The sequence below is a fragment of the Rutidosis leptorrhynchoides genome, chromosome 5 (assembly GCF_046630445.1).
Source record: "Rutidosis leptorrhynchoides isolate AG116_Rl617_1_P2 chromosome 5, CSIRO_AGI_Rlap_v1, whole genome shotgun sequence".
NCBI lineage: Eukaryota > Viridiplantae > Streptophyta > Magnoliopsida > Asterales > Asteraceae > Rutidosis > Rutidosis leptorrhynchoides.
The window spans coordinates 71,118,231-71,134,209 of NC_092337.1; the positions used below are offsets into that span (position 1 = coordinate 71,118,231).

Consider the following 15,979-nt stretch of genomic DNA (forward strand, 5'->3'; position numbering starts at 1 on the left):
ATCATTTTATCAGAATAACAACTTTTAAATCAAAGTTTATCATAGTTTTTAATTAACTAACCCAAAACAGCCCGCGGTGTTACTACGACGGCATAAATCCGGTTTTACGGTGTTTTTCGTGTCTCCAGGTTTTAAATCATTAAGTTAGCATATCATATAGATATATAACATGTGTTTAGTTGATTTTAAAAGTCAAGTTAGAAGGATTAACTTTTGTTTGCGAACAAGTTTAGAATTAACTAAACTATGTTCTAGTGATTACAAGTTTAAACCTTCGAATAAGATAGCTTTATATGTATGAATCAAATGATGTTATGAACATCATTACTACCTTAAGTTCCTTGGATAAACCTACTGGAAAAGAGAAAAATGGATCTAGCTTCAACGGATCCTTGGATGGCTCGAAGATCTTGAAGCAGAATCATGACACGAAAACAAGTTCAAGTAAGATCATCACTTGAAATAAGATTGTTATAGTTATAGAAATTGAACCAAAGTTTGAATATGATTATTACCTTGTATTAGAATGATAACCTACTGTAAGAAACAAAGATTTCTTGAGGTTGGATGATCACCTTACAAGATTGGAAGTGAGCTAGCAAACTTGAAAGTATTCTTGATTTTATGTAACTAGAACTTGTAGAATATATGAAGAACACTTAGAACTTGAAGATAGAACTTGAGAGAGATCAATTAGATGAAGAAAATTGAAGAATGAAAGTGTTTGTAGGTGTTTTTGGTCGTTGGTGTATGGATTAGATATAAAGGATATGTAATTTTGTTTTCATGTAAATAAGTCATGAATGATTACTCATATTTTTGTAATTTTATGAGATATTTCATGCTAGTTGCCAAATAATGGTTCCCACATGTGTTAGGTGACTCACATTGGCTGCTAAGATCTGATCATTGGAGTGTATATACCAATAGTACATACATTTAAAAGCTGTGTATTGTACGAGTACGAATACGGGTGCATACGAGTAGAATTGTTGATGAAACTGAACGAGAATGTAATTGTAAGCATTTTTGTTAAGTAGAAGTATTTTGATAAGTGTATTGAATTCTTTCAAAAGTGTATAAATACATATTAAAACACTACATGTATATACATTTTAACTGAGTCGTTAAGTGATCGTTAGTCGTTACATGTAAGTGTTGTTTTGAAACCTTTAGGTTAACGATCTTGTTAAATGTTGTTAACCCAATGTTTATAATATCAAATGAGATTTTAAATTATTATATTATCATGATATTATCATGTATGAATATCTCTTAATATGATATATATACATTAAATGTCTTTACAACAATAATCGTTACATATATGTCTCGTTTAAAAATCATTAAGTTAGTAGTCTTGTTTTTACATATGTAGTTCATTGTTAATATACTTAATGATATGTTTACTTATCATAGTATCATGTTAACTATATATATATCCATATATATGTCATCATATAGTTTTTACAAGTTTTAACGTTCGTGAATCACCGGTCAACTTGGGTGGTCAATTGTCTATATGAAACATATTTCAATTAATCAAGTCTTAACAAGTTTGATTGCTTAACATGTTGGAAACATTTAATCATGTAAATATCAATCTCAATTAATATATATAAACATGGAAAAGTTCAGGTCACTACAATTACTGCCCTAGATATGAGGTAACAAGGATTTGTCAAGTAGTATGAATTATTAGTAAGAAAACAAAATTAGGAATCCTTTTCTTTCTTTATAAACTAAAAACGTTTTTATGAATGAACACCATTTCTTCACTCCATTTTCTCATACCTACACCCTCATTTCTCTCTCAAAATACTCCTAACTTCATACTTGATCATCTCCAAGCATTTTCCCCATCATTTAGCTTCAATTACAAGCCTTAAACACCATAAGAAAACTCTTTCAAGAACATATCAAAATAACCACCCATTTGAAGAAGTATACTTCCAACCTTTTGATCTAACTCCACCACTCTTTGATTCCAAGATTTTTTCTTAACTCTTACAATAACTTTGTCCAAGTAACTTGAGGTAGTAACCTTGTTCATAATCTTGTTCGGTTCATAACTATATAGCTATCTTATTTTATGTTGTAAAATTTTAACAACAAGAACATAGTTTGAATGATTTCAAACTTGTTTGCAAACTAAATAGATCCTTCTAACTTAACTTTTAAAACACTTCAAGACCTGTAATATATCATAATGATATGCTAACTTAACAAGATATAACTCGGTTTTACAAAGAACACCTTAAAAACTAAATCTACGTCGTCGGAGTGCAACCGGGGGCTGTTTTGGGTTGGATAATTAAAAACCATCTTGAACTTTGAATTGGAAGTTCATGTTCTGAAAAAATTATATTTCTTATGAATATGTTAACACATAAAAATTTCATGGTTTAACTCAAAGTGTAAGTATTTTTAGAAAAATTATCATTAAATGTTGTTTTTATGATGGAAAATGATCACTTTCATAAGTTTTACCAAAGTTTGACCTATAACCTGTGATTTCGAATACAAACTAAGGTATTCTCAGTTCATATTCTTAAAATTTGACTCGATCCAAGGAAGTGGCAAGTTGAACCAACAAAAACGGAGTTGTAATGAAGAAACTACGACTAAAACAAGATTGGGTATCCGAAGCTAGTTTAGCTACGAAAATATTTGGAGATAAAGTAAATTAATCATATCTTTTCTAATTAATATGATATTTTATATATAATTACTTATGATTTGATTTTATATATTTCAGGACCACCCGTAAACAACACGAGAAGATTAATCATAAGACCTCATGATTGTACGCAACACGTCATTTGACAACACGGTACTTTATGTGAGCAACACGTTATTTGACAACATGGTACCATGGGTCGAGATTAATTCTGATCAATACGAATACGATGGGGTCTTTATTTATTTTATTGAGCAACTAATTATGGACCACTAACATCGGACTGCTAACTACGGACTAAGAAAATATTAAAAGTATTATAAGTGTATATATATATATATATATATATATATATATATATATATATATATATATATATATATATATATATATATATATGTAACGATTACTTGAAAAGAAAATATGTTGATATATTATATATATATGGTTAGGTTCATGATATCTATCGGAAACCAAGTCGAGTTAAATACCTTCAAGGCAAAAGTGAGTATATAGTCCCACTTTTAAACTCTAAATATTTCGGGATGAGAATACATGCATTTTATGATTTACGTTATGGACACAAGTGATAAAAAAATATATTCTACGTTGAGTTGTACCACTGGCATACTTCCCTGTAGCTTGGTAACTACTATTTACATGTGGTATTGTAAACGCGAATCCTGTTGATAGATCTATCGGGCCTGACAACCCCAACCGGACTGGACGACCAGTATTCAACGGTTGCACAGTACTTCGTTTCGGTGACTACACTTGGTACAGTGTAGTGAGATTTCATAATAAAGGGAATATGCGACGTTGATTAAATGTTAAGTATGGTTATCAAGTGCTCAACCACTTAGAATATTTTTATTAAAACGTTTATGTATATGAAATCTTGTGGTCTATATTTATAACGCTGCTAGCATTAAACCTATATCTCACCAACTTTATGTTGACGTTTAAAGCATGTTTATTCTCAGGTTCCTAGAAGTCTTCCGCTGTTTGAATATATGTTAGAGAAACCATGTGCATGGAGTCATTCATGTTTTATTCGAGGAAGCATTGCATTCACAAAATCATCACCGTGTATTTATTTTGACTGCATTGTCAACGGAAGTATTCTTGTAAACTATTATTTACGGTGATTGTCTATATGTAGAAATCATCAAATGTCGAAAACATTGAATTTTAAATATTCATTTACGGTATATCTTTTCAAAAGAATGCAATGTTTATAAAACGTATCATATAGAGGTCAAATGTCTCGCGATGTAATCATATGTTATTGTATTTGTCCCTATGGATTGGGTCGGGTCTTTTCATGTGGTATCAGAGCGGTGGTCTTAGCGAACCAGGTCTGCATTAGTGTGTCTAACTGATAAGTCGTTAGGTTGCATTAGTGAGTCTGGACTTCGACCGTGTCTGCATGTCAAAATTTTGCTTATCATTTTGTGTCCAAAATCATCTATTTATCATATGTAGGAAATCACCTGCTTATCATCTTAAGTCTAAACGCGTCTTACTGCATTCATTGCATGAATGGTGTATAGACAAAATTTATTTCTTAGCGTATTTGCTAATTCATATATACGCGTATCTGTTACTGTAAACTTTGTCTGACATATTCCGTAAATCCCTCCGTAATCTAGGAGATCTTTTGTTCTATATATGTGGATATTCTATATAATTAGAATAGCACCCGATAGCCGGAAAATCATTTCATATCGAAAAATCCTTTATTCAATCATACGAAATGGAACTCGTCACTAGTTGAAGTCCCTCGGATTCCGATATGGAATACCACTCAAGCTCCGAAAGCAGTGTGACCGGAATGGATCAACTAATCAGTCATCATCTATTTTGGATGGATTGGGGATGGGTTCGTAGCCTCCTCAATCATTGGAGACAAGAAGAAGGTGATCCCTTCCATCCACCAAATTGCCCTCTTTACGATGAACCTGAAGCACTTACCGGCGAACCTGTTCGAGAAACCATTTTCTCTCTCATTTCCAGAGTATCTCGTCACGATTATATACTACATCAAATTCTAGATTTTATTTATCCGCTCGTCCGAACCGACAATCACCCCGGTGTAATAGAAGAAGTTAACGAGCTTCGCACTCGGGTAATGGCTTTGGAGAATACGGTACGAAGGTTACAAACACCATCAGCAGCATAACCAGTACCGTCAATAACATCAACATCGCAAGCCTCAATACCCTAAGCACCAGCAGCATCACCAGCATCAACGTTATCACCATCATCAACATCAACAGGATCATTACCACCACCAACAATCACATCCGCATCACACGCCTCAATATCACCATCCGTACCTCGGATATCAACGTCACACGTACCATAGATACCAAGAAGTACCAACAACAACAAACGATGAAGTATTGATTCATAACTTCATTGGAGAAACATTCTATGGTGATTATGTAATCTCTAAAGACATAGAGATTACTTATTTCTTCCTTAACCATAAATCAGATGAGTGGACAGAAATGATAAAAGGAAGAGTAGAAACCCCGACAAGAATGATGTGTAAGGTACAAGCTAGACTTGTTTTACCAACAGCATCAGCAGTACCCTTAGCCTCACCAACACAGTCAGTGCTGTCAACATCGTTAGAATCGTCAGCAACTTTAACATCACAAGCTCCACCAGTTCAAGAATCACCGTGGACATCATCAATAACGCGTATATTGCATCAACGAGTTATGAAGTATTAACTCATTCTTCTGAAGAATTTATATAAATATTTTATATATATGAATTCGGTATATATATATATATATATATATATATATATATATATATATATATATATATATATATATATATATATATATATATATATAATGACATATATAGGTTATTAACATAAAAATTATATCACTAATAATAAATACATATATATATTTGTTCGATTACAATTAAGTATATTAATAAATATACAAATGATATAGGTTCGTGAATCCGAGGCCAACCCTGCATTGTTCAGTGCCGTCATATGTATTTTTACTACAAAATACAGTATCGCGAGTTTCATTTGCTCCCTTTTTAATTCCTTTTGCAATATATATTTTTGGGCTGAGAATACATGCACTGCTTTTATAAATGTCTTACGAAATAGACACAAGTGATCAAAAACTACATTATATGGTTGGATTATTAAACCGAATATCGCCCTTCAAGTCTGGTAACCTAAGAATTTAGGGAAATGGCCCCTGATTGACGCGAATCCTAAAGATAGATCTATGGACCTTGACAAGTCCCATTCGGGGTACGAATGCTTTAGTACTTCGAGATTATTATACAGACGAGAGGTTCTGTTTTGGGGATATTCTATGCATTAAGTTAACGTCGGTTACCAGGTGTTCAATCCATATGAATGATTTTTATCTCTATGCAGTTTGCGAAATGCCTGATATGAGAATGATGTTTATGAAAATATGAAATCTTGTGGTCTATTAAAATGATGGAAATGATTATTTATGATAAACTAATGAACTCACCAACCTTTTGGTTGACACTTTAAAGCATGTTTATTCTCAGGTATGAAAGAAATCTTTCACTGTACATTTGCTCATCTTAGGGATATTACTTGGAGTCATTCATGACATATTTCAAAAGACGTTGCATTCGAGTCGTTGAGTTCATCAAGATTATTTAAGTGAATTATAGTTAGATATATTATGAAATGGTATGCATGCCGTCAACTTTTGATGTAATGAGAGTTTGTCTTTTAAAAACGAATGCAATGTTTGTAAAATGTATCATATAGAGGTCAAGTACCTCGCGATGTAATCAACTATTATGATTCATTTGTAATCGATATGGACTTCGTCCGGATAGATTAGGATGGGTCCTTTCAGTAAACATCTTTTTAGGAATTTGTTCAATATATTATTCATGGATTGCATATAAATAGTAAACAAATTTATGATGGGTCAAGTGGTGATTTAGTCAAGAAATGGCATATGGGTTGGTTGAGTTTTGTTGATTTCAAGTATGTTTTGGAGGGTAGTGAGATAAAACTAAGTGATGATTTGTTGGTTTATTTGGATTGTAAAAATAAAGAAAATGAAGAGGATGAAGATGATAGTGTTGTATATTGGAGGATTGTCGAGAGAGAGAGATTTGGCGGTAAATTACAGTTCATACCATCCAACGGACCTTTGGAGGATTTTAGTTGTGTCATAGAATCCGATTAAAAAAGGTTTGATTTTGAAATTTGCAGGTAAGACGGGCCGAAAGTGGTCAACAAATGAGGAACCTACATGATTTTGTCCCGAATATGGAAAAGTAAGTATGATGTCATCTTAAATCTTTTAACATTCCAAATATAGGTGATAGGCAGGGTAAATGAATAAAAAAAGATTCAAGCGTTGGTTGAAACAGGCTGTGTTGACCCAAAAACATGTTGGAAAAGATTTCTAACATGCTCTTATCATCATATAACTATATTATTCCAATATTAATTAATACTTATTTTTTTAAAGCGACTTAGAAGACTGTATGTATTAAAACACATTTTAGAATGCCTTTCAACAAATTCAACTACCCGTTTTTTACTTAACCTAAATCCTTTGTGTATCCCCTAAATCCTTTGTGTATCCCCTTTGACCCATTATAAATATATAACTAGAATCATGTCATTCCTAAGTTAATGGGTTGAAATTCCCACCTCTAAATCAGTGTCTCCAATTATTGTATGTCCATAATTAAAGCCTTAACAATGTTACACAAAGCAAATAAACACCCACAGACATGTAGGATTTGGCTGTTTGTTCTTTCCCTCCACCCGAGGATAATATAAGGTTGTATTCAACATTTTTTAGTTTCTCTTCTTCATGATAGCTTTGTATTGATTTATGGTTCTCAGCATGTTTTAATTTGTTAATTGCCCTCTTGCAGCTGTGCACACTGCACACTGAAGTTACTACTACTCATGGAAGTGATGAGCTTGCAACTCCAAAGCACCACTTATAAATCATTTGAATAGAATGGGAGGAAATTTTCTTACCCGTTGGATACATGCATATTGGTCATGCCAATTAAGGTAAGTTGCCACGTCAATTAAATTGATGTGCATGTCATCAAAGTTGCTATTCTCATCAAAGTTGCTATTCTTATTATTCTTATTGTTTTGTGAGACATATAGAATCCTTTTTGAATATGTGTAGCCTATATAATGAATTTATGTTATAAATATACTCCTTTGAATATAGAGTGCAGAAATACATTACAAAGTTTCCGTCAGTAGTCTAATACACAACTCATAGTCACATGTTTGTAAATGCTTAGAATTTCTAGAGTAATAATCTTGAATCGACTTAATATTTATTTAAGCACTTTGTTATGTAGTATACCTTGTAGTCTATGTTTATTTAATCGCTTCATATGAAAAATGTACTTGATTAAGGGGTTCATATCGATTTCTATTTAACAAAGTATCATCGATTGAACAATTCATATCGATTTCTAATCGACAACTATTTATATGTTCAATTTCTTTCCATCGTAGTTTGATTTGTATACATTTAAGTAACTCATGTCATTGCTTGTAGGTTTTACTTGAGGTCAAAGTTCAAGTTTGAGTTTTTACGATTCTTGAAAACAAAACAAGTGGTCGAAGTTCAGGTCTTACAACGCTTTAGAAAAGAATGATATTTAACAATTGGCCAAGTCTCCCATGAAAGATATTCATTTTTTGAGTCATGCTTTTGTTGTTGATCTACTTCCTCGACACTTTATTCAATACAACATTGGCTAAATCAAGAGCATAAACACAACTTAATGATTTGCAGTCGTATCCATTGCAACAAATATCAAAACACACTACCGTTGGAGCATAAGGATAAACTACACTTTAATATTAATGAATTCATATAGTTTTAGATGGATGTGTTTAGATAAAAAAAAAAAAAATATATATATATATATATATATATATATATATATATATATATATATATATATATATATATATATATAACTGTTTACGCCATCTAAATTTTATTCACAAGTTAAATTTTAAATTTCGCATTGAGGTTATATTTATATGTGACAAATATTTTATATGTAAGAATATAAGTTTCATTACATCAAATTTTCATACATAAATTCGCAAATTCGCGGGTATTTACATGAAATTTCATATATAAGCTCGCGAATTCGCGGGTATTAAATTAGTAATAATGTATTTTGTACATATTAAGATTACACATCTCCTCCTAATATTAGTTAATCAAATTATTTAATTAATGGATCCTAATATTAGTTAATCAAATTATTTAATTAATGGATGGATTAAACTAACGGTTAGAGATTTCCCATGTAGGATTTTCTTAAAAATGATTACTTAATAAAAGTGTTTTTTTTTTTTTTTTTTTTTTTTGAAAGACAAGTTGTTGGCATCACCTAGAAGGGTATTAACCACCTTCGCGATCATTTGTCACACACGCACTTGCTTTCGGGAGGAAATCGATATCGCATGGGGGACCGGTTTGAATCATGAATGAATCCGGGACAAAACCCCTCCTCGAGGTCAATCTAAAACTCCATATTTCAAGCAGATTAATTAAGAAGATGAGTTGAGCGGGACTCGAACTCATGACCTCAACATCAGCCCCAAACACAAGGAATGAGGATACCACTCGGCTAGAAGCGCAGTGGTATAAAAGTTTCTTCGTGTTATATATAGATGTATTTTTTGCCAAAAGAATATTAATTAGTTACTGATGTTTATGCAACTAAATACATTTAAATACACTTTATGAAAACTTAGAGGGGCCAGAACATAAGAACATAATATATGGATAAGAGAAAATTATTTGGTTGGTCATGTGAGAGATTTATGCACATATAGTCTAAACCTGAGTAAAATGACAAAAATACCCTCATATGTCTGGCACATGCCTAAGTTAACGGAGAGAATTAACATACGTCAGATGGTTGGACTATTCGTGAACGCAAATGCATACTTCTGGGCTAAAAATGTTAAAAAAAAATTAAGTTTGAACAATTCATGTATTTTTGAGCAAACCACAAAGACTATCTGTGTAATTTATCTCATTTAAACAATGAATGTTAAAAAATTTCGTTATATCTCTTTTCATATTTTAATCCTTTTTTCATTACTCTTTCATTTAGTCATATATTTATCTATTTAGTCTCAAATGTATACATACACGGGTGAAACTACATAGAGGCACTTGTTCTAGTGAATTTAAAATTTTTAGACACAAAAATTTCGATTTTTTTTTATATATTTTGTCCCAAGTGGTTTTGAAATTTTCAGGTATAACATTTAACTTTGTCACCAAAAACCTCCATATTTTGCCCACAACTCAAAAAACCCATGACCTAAAAGATTGTAATTTCATGGAAGGGAATGTATGAAAAACATTTACATTAAATATGAAAGCTTTTTAAAAAAAATTCGACTCCACGCCACTATATACATACTTACATGCAAGGTTGGAGAACTCGGATCTCGGGGAGATCTCGTTTGTAAATTTTTGGGGAGATCTTGGCATCTCGGAAATTTCTTGGGGAGATCTCGGATGTTGACTTACGTTGACTTTTCAGTTTTTTAATATAAATATAAATATATCCATAAATTTTTGTATATTTATTTATACTTTTACAAGATTCTACAAAAAAATCCAACAAATGAGTGAGAAAATTCGAGAAATTAGTAGATTTTATGAGAAAATCCTAAAAATGACCGAGAAAATCCGATAAATTGTGAGTTTGGCCGATTTTGACCCCGTTGACTGAAAAATCTCGGGAGATGGACATCTCGTCTCGGTTGACTTCCGAAAACGAGATCCCGGGGAGATCTCGGGGAGAAATAAGGAGATTTACAACACTGCTTACATGCATACATACAGATTAGGATGCGTTGGTGTGTTGTGGTGATGATGAAGAATTTATCCTCACTGGCTCGGTTAGTGTAAGCTTGATTAACAGTGAAGGTTTTAGTGTAGCACAACATGAAATCAAATTTACAAATCAGATATCCTTATTAGGAAATCAAAGCTATTTGTTGTATACTTACATAATATGGCTACCTAAGTTAAGTTACAGAACACATGTAGTAGGGCCATTACCTAAATAGTTTTATCGTCATAGTCGTTCACGCCTAATTCAACCGATTTCTGCAGGTTTTCAGCAGGTTTCGCGATTTTCTAGCTGTGATTTTCTAACCACGGACTGACGTACATGAATTATTCAACAATGAAACAATACAAACAAGCATTACTTGAGAGATGTGGAGTAAAATATTATGAACAAATATATATGAGCATCATTTAAGAGAAACGGAGTAAAAGATTATATTTCTAAGCTGGTCTAAAAGACTTGATAATCCTTTAAACAAACACGTGGCAACGTTTTAACGAGTGTAATGTATATCAGAAAACTGAAAGCTAAAGAAAATGTTAACCCAACTGCCCATAAAAGCCATACGTCTAAGTCACAACATTCAAAATGTGTTTTATACATCCAGCATGCTAAAAAAATTTATTCACCTTTGAAGACTAATCTTGATTTTACTGTTGCAACTTGTTCCTTCACTTCCTCAAGTTCTTTCCTCAGCAACTCAAGCTCACTGCTGTGTTCTTTCTGGACTTTTATAATTTCCTCAGCATCAATAAGCATTGGCTTCTCTTGATCTTCCTCAACATCACTAAGCATTGGCTTCTCTTGATTTTCAAACACCATCCCAGACTCATCAATTTTCTTCTTAGGTGATTCAAACTCATCTCTCTTCAATTCCTCATCATGTTCTTGATTTTCAACTACCAACCCAGACTCGTCAACTTTCTTCTTAGGTGATTCAAACTTCTGATGAGCATCGAACATTACATCACGATTTCTCTTCAAATCCACTTTTCTTTCCCGTTCTTTCGATATAATGATGCTCATTTCTTTTTGTTGTTTATCTACCAACTTCTTCCATCTGTTCACTTCATCAGCTGTAGCATCCAAGGCTTGTTGGCCTACTGTTTTCTCGATATCCATTTGCTGCCTCAGCGCCCTTACTTTTCTCTGATATTTGTTTTTCAGCCCTTGAAGAATACTGCGATGCCTTTCTTCGGTCTGTTTTCTTTCGGTTTTCACCTTTGCTACCAGACCCTTTACGTGAGTGTACATTCCATTAACACTTTCTTTTCTAGCTATTAGATCATCCTTCTCTCTGCTCAACTTTCTAACATCGGCTTCACATTCATTCCTCTCCTGTAACAGACGTTTAATCTCAGAAGTCAACTCTGCTTTTTTTGTTTTTAACGCGCTGTTTTCTTCCCTTACTGCATTATACTCAGCCTCCAATTTTTGTACCAACTTACCCTTTGTAACGTTACCTGCCACCAACGGTTGTAATTCCCTAACCAAAGTCTGATTTTCATCCTCAACTGTTCCTATATCTTTCTTAAGTCGTTCAATTCGCTTAACAAAATGGATATCATCTCCAGCCATCACCTATCAGATAACAAAAAATCTGAATTAACCTCCATTAGCAGAAATATTCAGCTACAGTTTCATATATATGACACAAATCACTACATAATATCACACAGGTAACCTCTCTTGATTATGTTGATCATAAAATACTACAGTATAGAATAACATAAAAATCAAACGAAAATGCTAAATCCAAACGAATACCAGACTACACTGCAAAATACTACACGGTTATTTAGTAAACATTGAATAAACTTCCTTAGAAGACGTAATCAGTTGTTCGAGTATTTTTCTTTCTGTTAATTAGTATCCGTTGGTACTCTAAGCATTGTATCTCTATCTATAAATAGAGAAGTATTCCTATCAATAAAAGTACGATTCAATTCGTATAAGTAGAGAAGTATTCCTATCCATTAATATCCTTCTCTCCTTACCTTTTCATTCACTTATGAGACAATACACACATTCAGCACCAACAATGTCCAGCCACTTTCAATAATATTAATGGTACATGCACATACTTATGGAGATAACCTCAGCAAAACTACAGATAGGCAATAAAACTACTAATATGCTATAAACCTAATGTGAACTTCAAAAGATCCGAATCAAGGATGGAATATTACGTGCCAACAGTCCACCGATCCTAATTTAGGTATCAAAATGTTATGATGATCAAATTCCCCAAATTTTACTAAGTACAGATTAGATTACAAAACCTTAATGCAGATTCTCAATACATTCTGAAAAAGCTTTTAACTCTAGTATGTTATGGACATTGTCAAAACGGAACTCAAATTAAGTGAACTAGCATAAATACGATCAATTCAGCTGAACATGAATGATCACGGATACATAGAGTTTTTATGTGATTGATCATAGACAATCATCATCCGCAATTCCTTCAACATTCATATTCAAAACATGTATAAATTATACATGACCGTAACACAAAACCCCCAAATATATCAAAATTTACGCTGTAATTTATAACATTTCACGGTTCACAGATAATAACTGCTAAATTAGAACGTAAATGAGGATATAACCTGAAATTTGGATATTTTGGGATGAATATTGAAGACGATGATCTGGAGCACCGAGAGAAAGAAACGGAATGTTTGATATGGAGGTAAATGTGACCCGTGATTTTAGGGCTAGTATATAAATACTCGTAGTTTGTTTCATAAAAGAAGCGTGTCATTAGCCCGATAGGCTGACGGATCAAGTCGGTTAATCCTGTCCAATATCACCAATCGAGAAATTAACGAATTGTACAGGTATTGATGCGTAGTTTACAAACGCTCTTAAGCAACTCGATAAGAGTCTATGACACAAAATATAGGGCTTTATTTAAAGAAGTGTAGGAGAATACTTAGCAGATAAGATGATAAATATACGAGAGTTTTGTATTTGAGCTTCAACAAATTTTAATTGAATTACTACGTGTGCTAAAGTCTGAAGTCTGAAGTCTGTGTTTGTAATTTACATGGTAGTGGTCTGAAGTCTGAACTCTCTTAGCAATAAGTCGGGAGTTTGAGTCTCTCGTAAGGTGCAACATTGTACACAAGGTTGTCCATTTACCCTTGAATTCTACTCAGGTGTGTCTTCCGTACATCGCTTGCGAGGGCAGTGGGGGAGGGGGGTTTTACCGCCCACGCTCTCGAATTAGGCCGGATTTCCTCCCGGACAATAGTTGGGGCGGGTTATACAACTGCAGGAGATGAACGCTTAGGTGGTTAAGTCACCCTCGGTGATCCCTTCCGCTGTTAAAATAATAATAATAATAAGTGTGCTAATTGAATCGGTTTCAAGGTTTTCTCCCGGGCAGCGATGGGGGCGGGGTTATTATCGCTGCATCGGCATAGTCGAAACGGGAGATGATCGCAACGGGTGGTTTAATCCCCCTCGGATAATCCCAAGAAGAAAAAAAAGTAGCCAAACTCATGAATTTTGTTTTGGCAATTTGTTTGAGCATTCCAATCAACATTAGTCGATTTGGATTAAACTTGCTTATTATTCTGTTATGTATGTGTGTGTGTATTTATGCATGTATTTTTATGATGTATGTCTATGTGTGTATATATGTTTTAAGTATGAACTGAAATGTCCCGTTCATATTGATTATAAACGTTTCATATTAATTGATTTCGTTGTGAGGTTTTGACCTCTATATGAGACGTTTTTCAAAGACTGCATTCGTTTTTAAAACAAACCATAACCTTTATTTTATCGACAAGGTTAAAAGGACATCGCCTAGATTATCCAGAAATGATAATCTAAAAAAAATATCACACTTACACACTACCAATACATATTGGTTTACAATATTAATATGTTACAACAAAGTAAATCTCGAATGCAGTTTTAAACAATATTATACAAGCATGTTGACACCAAATCTTGTCCTTATTTTAGCATGCAACAGCGGAAGCTCTTAATAATCACCTGAGAATAAACATGCTTTAAACGTCAACAAAAATGTTGGTGAGTTATAGGTTTAACCTATATATTTATCAAATCGTAAAAATAGACCACAAGATTTCATATTTCAATATACATCCCATACATAGAGATAAAAAATCATTCATATGGTGAACACCTGGTAACCGACATTAACAAGATGCATATAAGAATATCCCCATCATTTCGGGACATCCATCGGACATGATATAAAAACTCGAAGTACTAAAGCATCCGCTACAACGGATGGGGTTTGTTGGGCCCAATAGATCTATCTTTAGGATTCGCGTCAATTAGTAGACTGATTTACTAATTCTTAGGTTACCAAGTAAAAAGGGGCATATTCGGCTTCGATCATTCAACCATAGAAAGTAGTTTCATGTACTTGTGTCTATTTTGTAAAACATTTATAAAGCTGCATGTATTCTCATCCCAAAAATATTAGATTTTAAAAGTGGGACTATAACTCACTTTCACAGATTTTTACTTCGTCGGGAAGTAAGACTTAGCCGCTGGTCGATTCACGAACCTATAACAAATATGTACATATATATCAAATTATGTTCAAAATATATTTACAACATTTTTTTATTACGTTGATGATTTGAGTTTATTAAGTCAGCTGTCCTCGTTAGTAACCTACAACTAATTGTCCACAGTTAGATGTACAGAAATAAATCGATATATATTATCTTGAATCAATTCACGACCCAGTGTATACACGTCTCGGGCTAGATCACAACTCAAAGTATATATATTTTTGGAATCAACCTCAACTCTGTATAGCTAACTCAAACATTACTGCATATAGAGTATCTATGGTTGTTCCAAATAATATATATACATGAGTCGATATGATATGTCAAAAGATTTGCATACGTGTCTATGGTATCCCAAGATTACATAATATATTAGAATACATGTATAATACAATATGAGTTAGCTAGGATATGATTAATATAGATTTGTTACCAATTTTCACGTAGCTACAACAAGAAAAATTATCCAATCTTGTTTTACCCATAACTTCTTCGTTTTAAATCCGTTTTGAGTGATTCAAGTTGCTATGGTTTCATATATGAATCTAAACAGAAAAAGTATAAGTTTATAGTCAAAAATACAGGTTACAAGTCGTTTTGCAAAGGTAGTCATTTCAGTCGAAAGAACGACGTCTAGATGACCATTTTGGAAAACATACTTTCACTTTGAGTTTAACCATGATTTTTGGATATAGTTTCATGTTCATAAGAAAAATCATTTTTCCAGAAGAACAACTTTTAAATCAAAGCTTATAATAGTTTTTAATTAACTAACCCAAAACAGCCCGCGGTGTCACTACGACGGCGTATATCC

General features: G+C 32.9%; 1 protein-coding gene across 1 annotated transcript; it reads right to left on the reverse strand.

Moving 5' to 3' along the window:
* Positions 1-11,090: 11,090 nt before the first annotated feature.
* Positions 11,091-13,324, reverse strand: LOC139850343 (uncharacterized). The gene is made up of 2 exons (XM_071839927.1): positions 13,213-13,324; positions 11,091-12,181 (listed from the first exon to the last, which is right to left on the reverse strand). Exon 2 carries the CDS (start codon positions 12,176-12,178, stop codon positions 11,222-11,224), a length of 957 nt encoding a protein of 318 aa, XP_071696028.1. The 5' UTR covers positions 12,179-12,181; positions 13,213-13,324; the 3' UTR covers positions 11,091-11,221.
* Between the last annotated feature and the right edge of the window lie 2,655 nt (positions 13,325-15,979).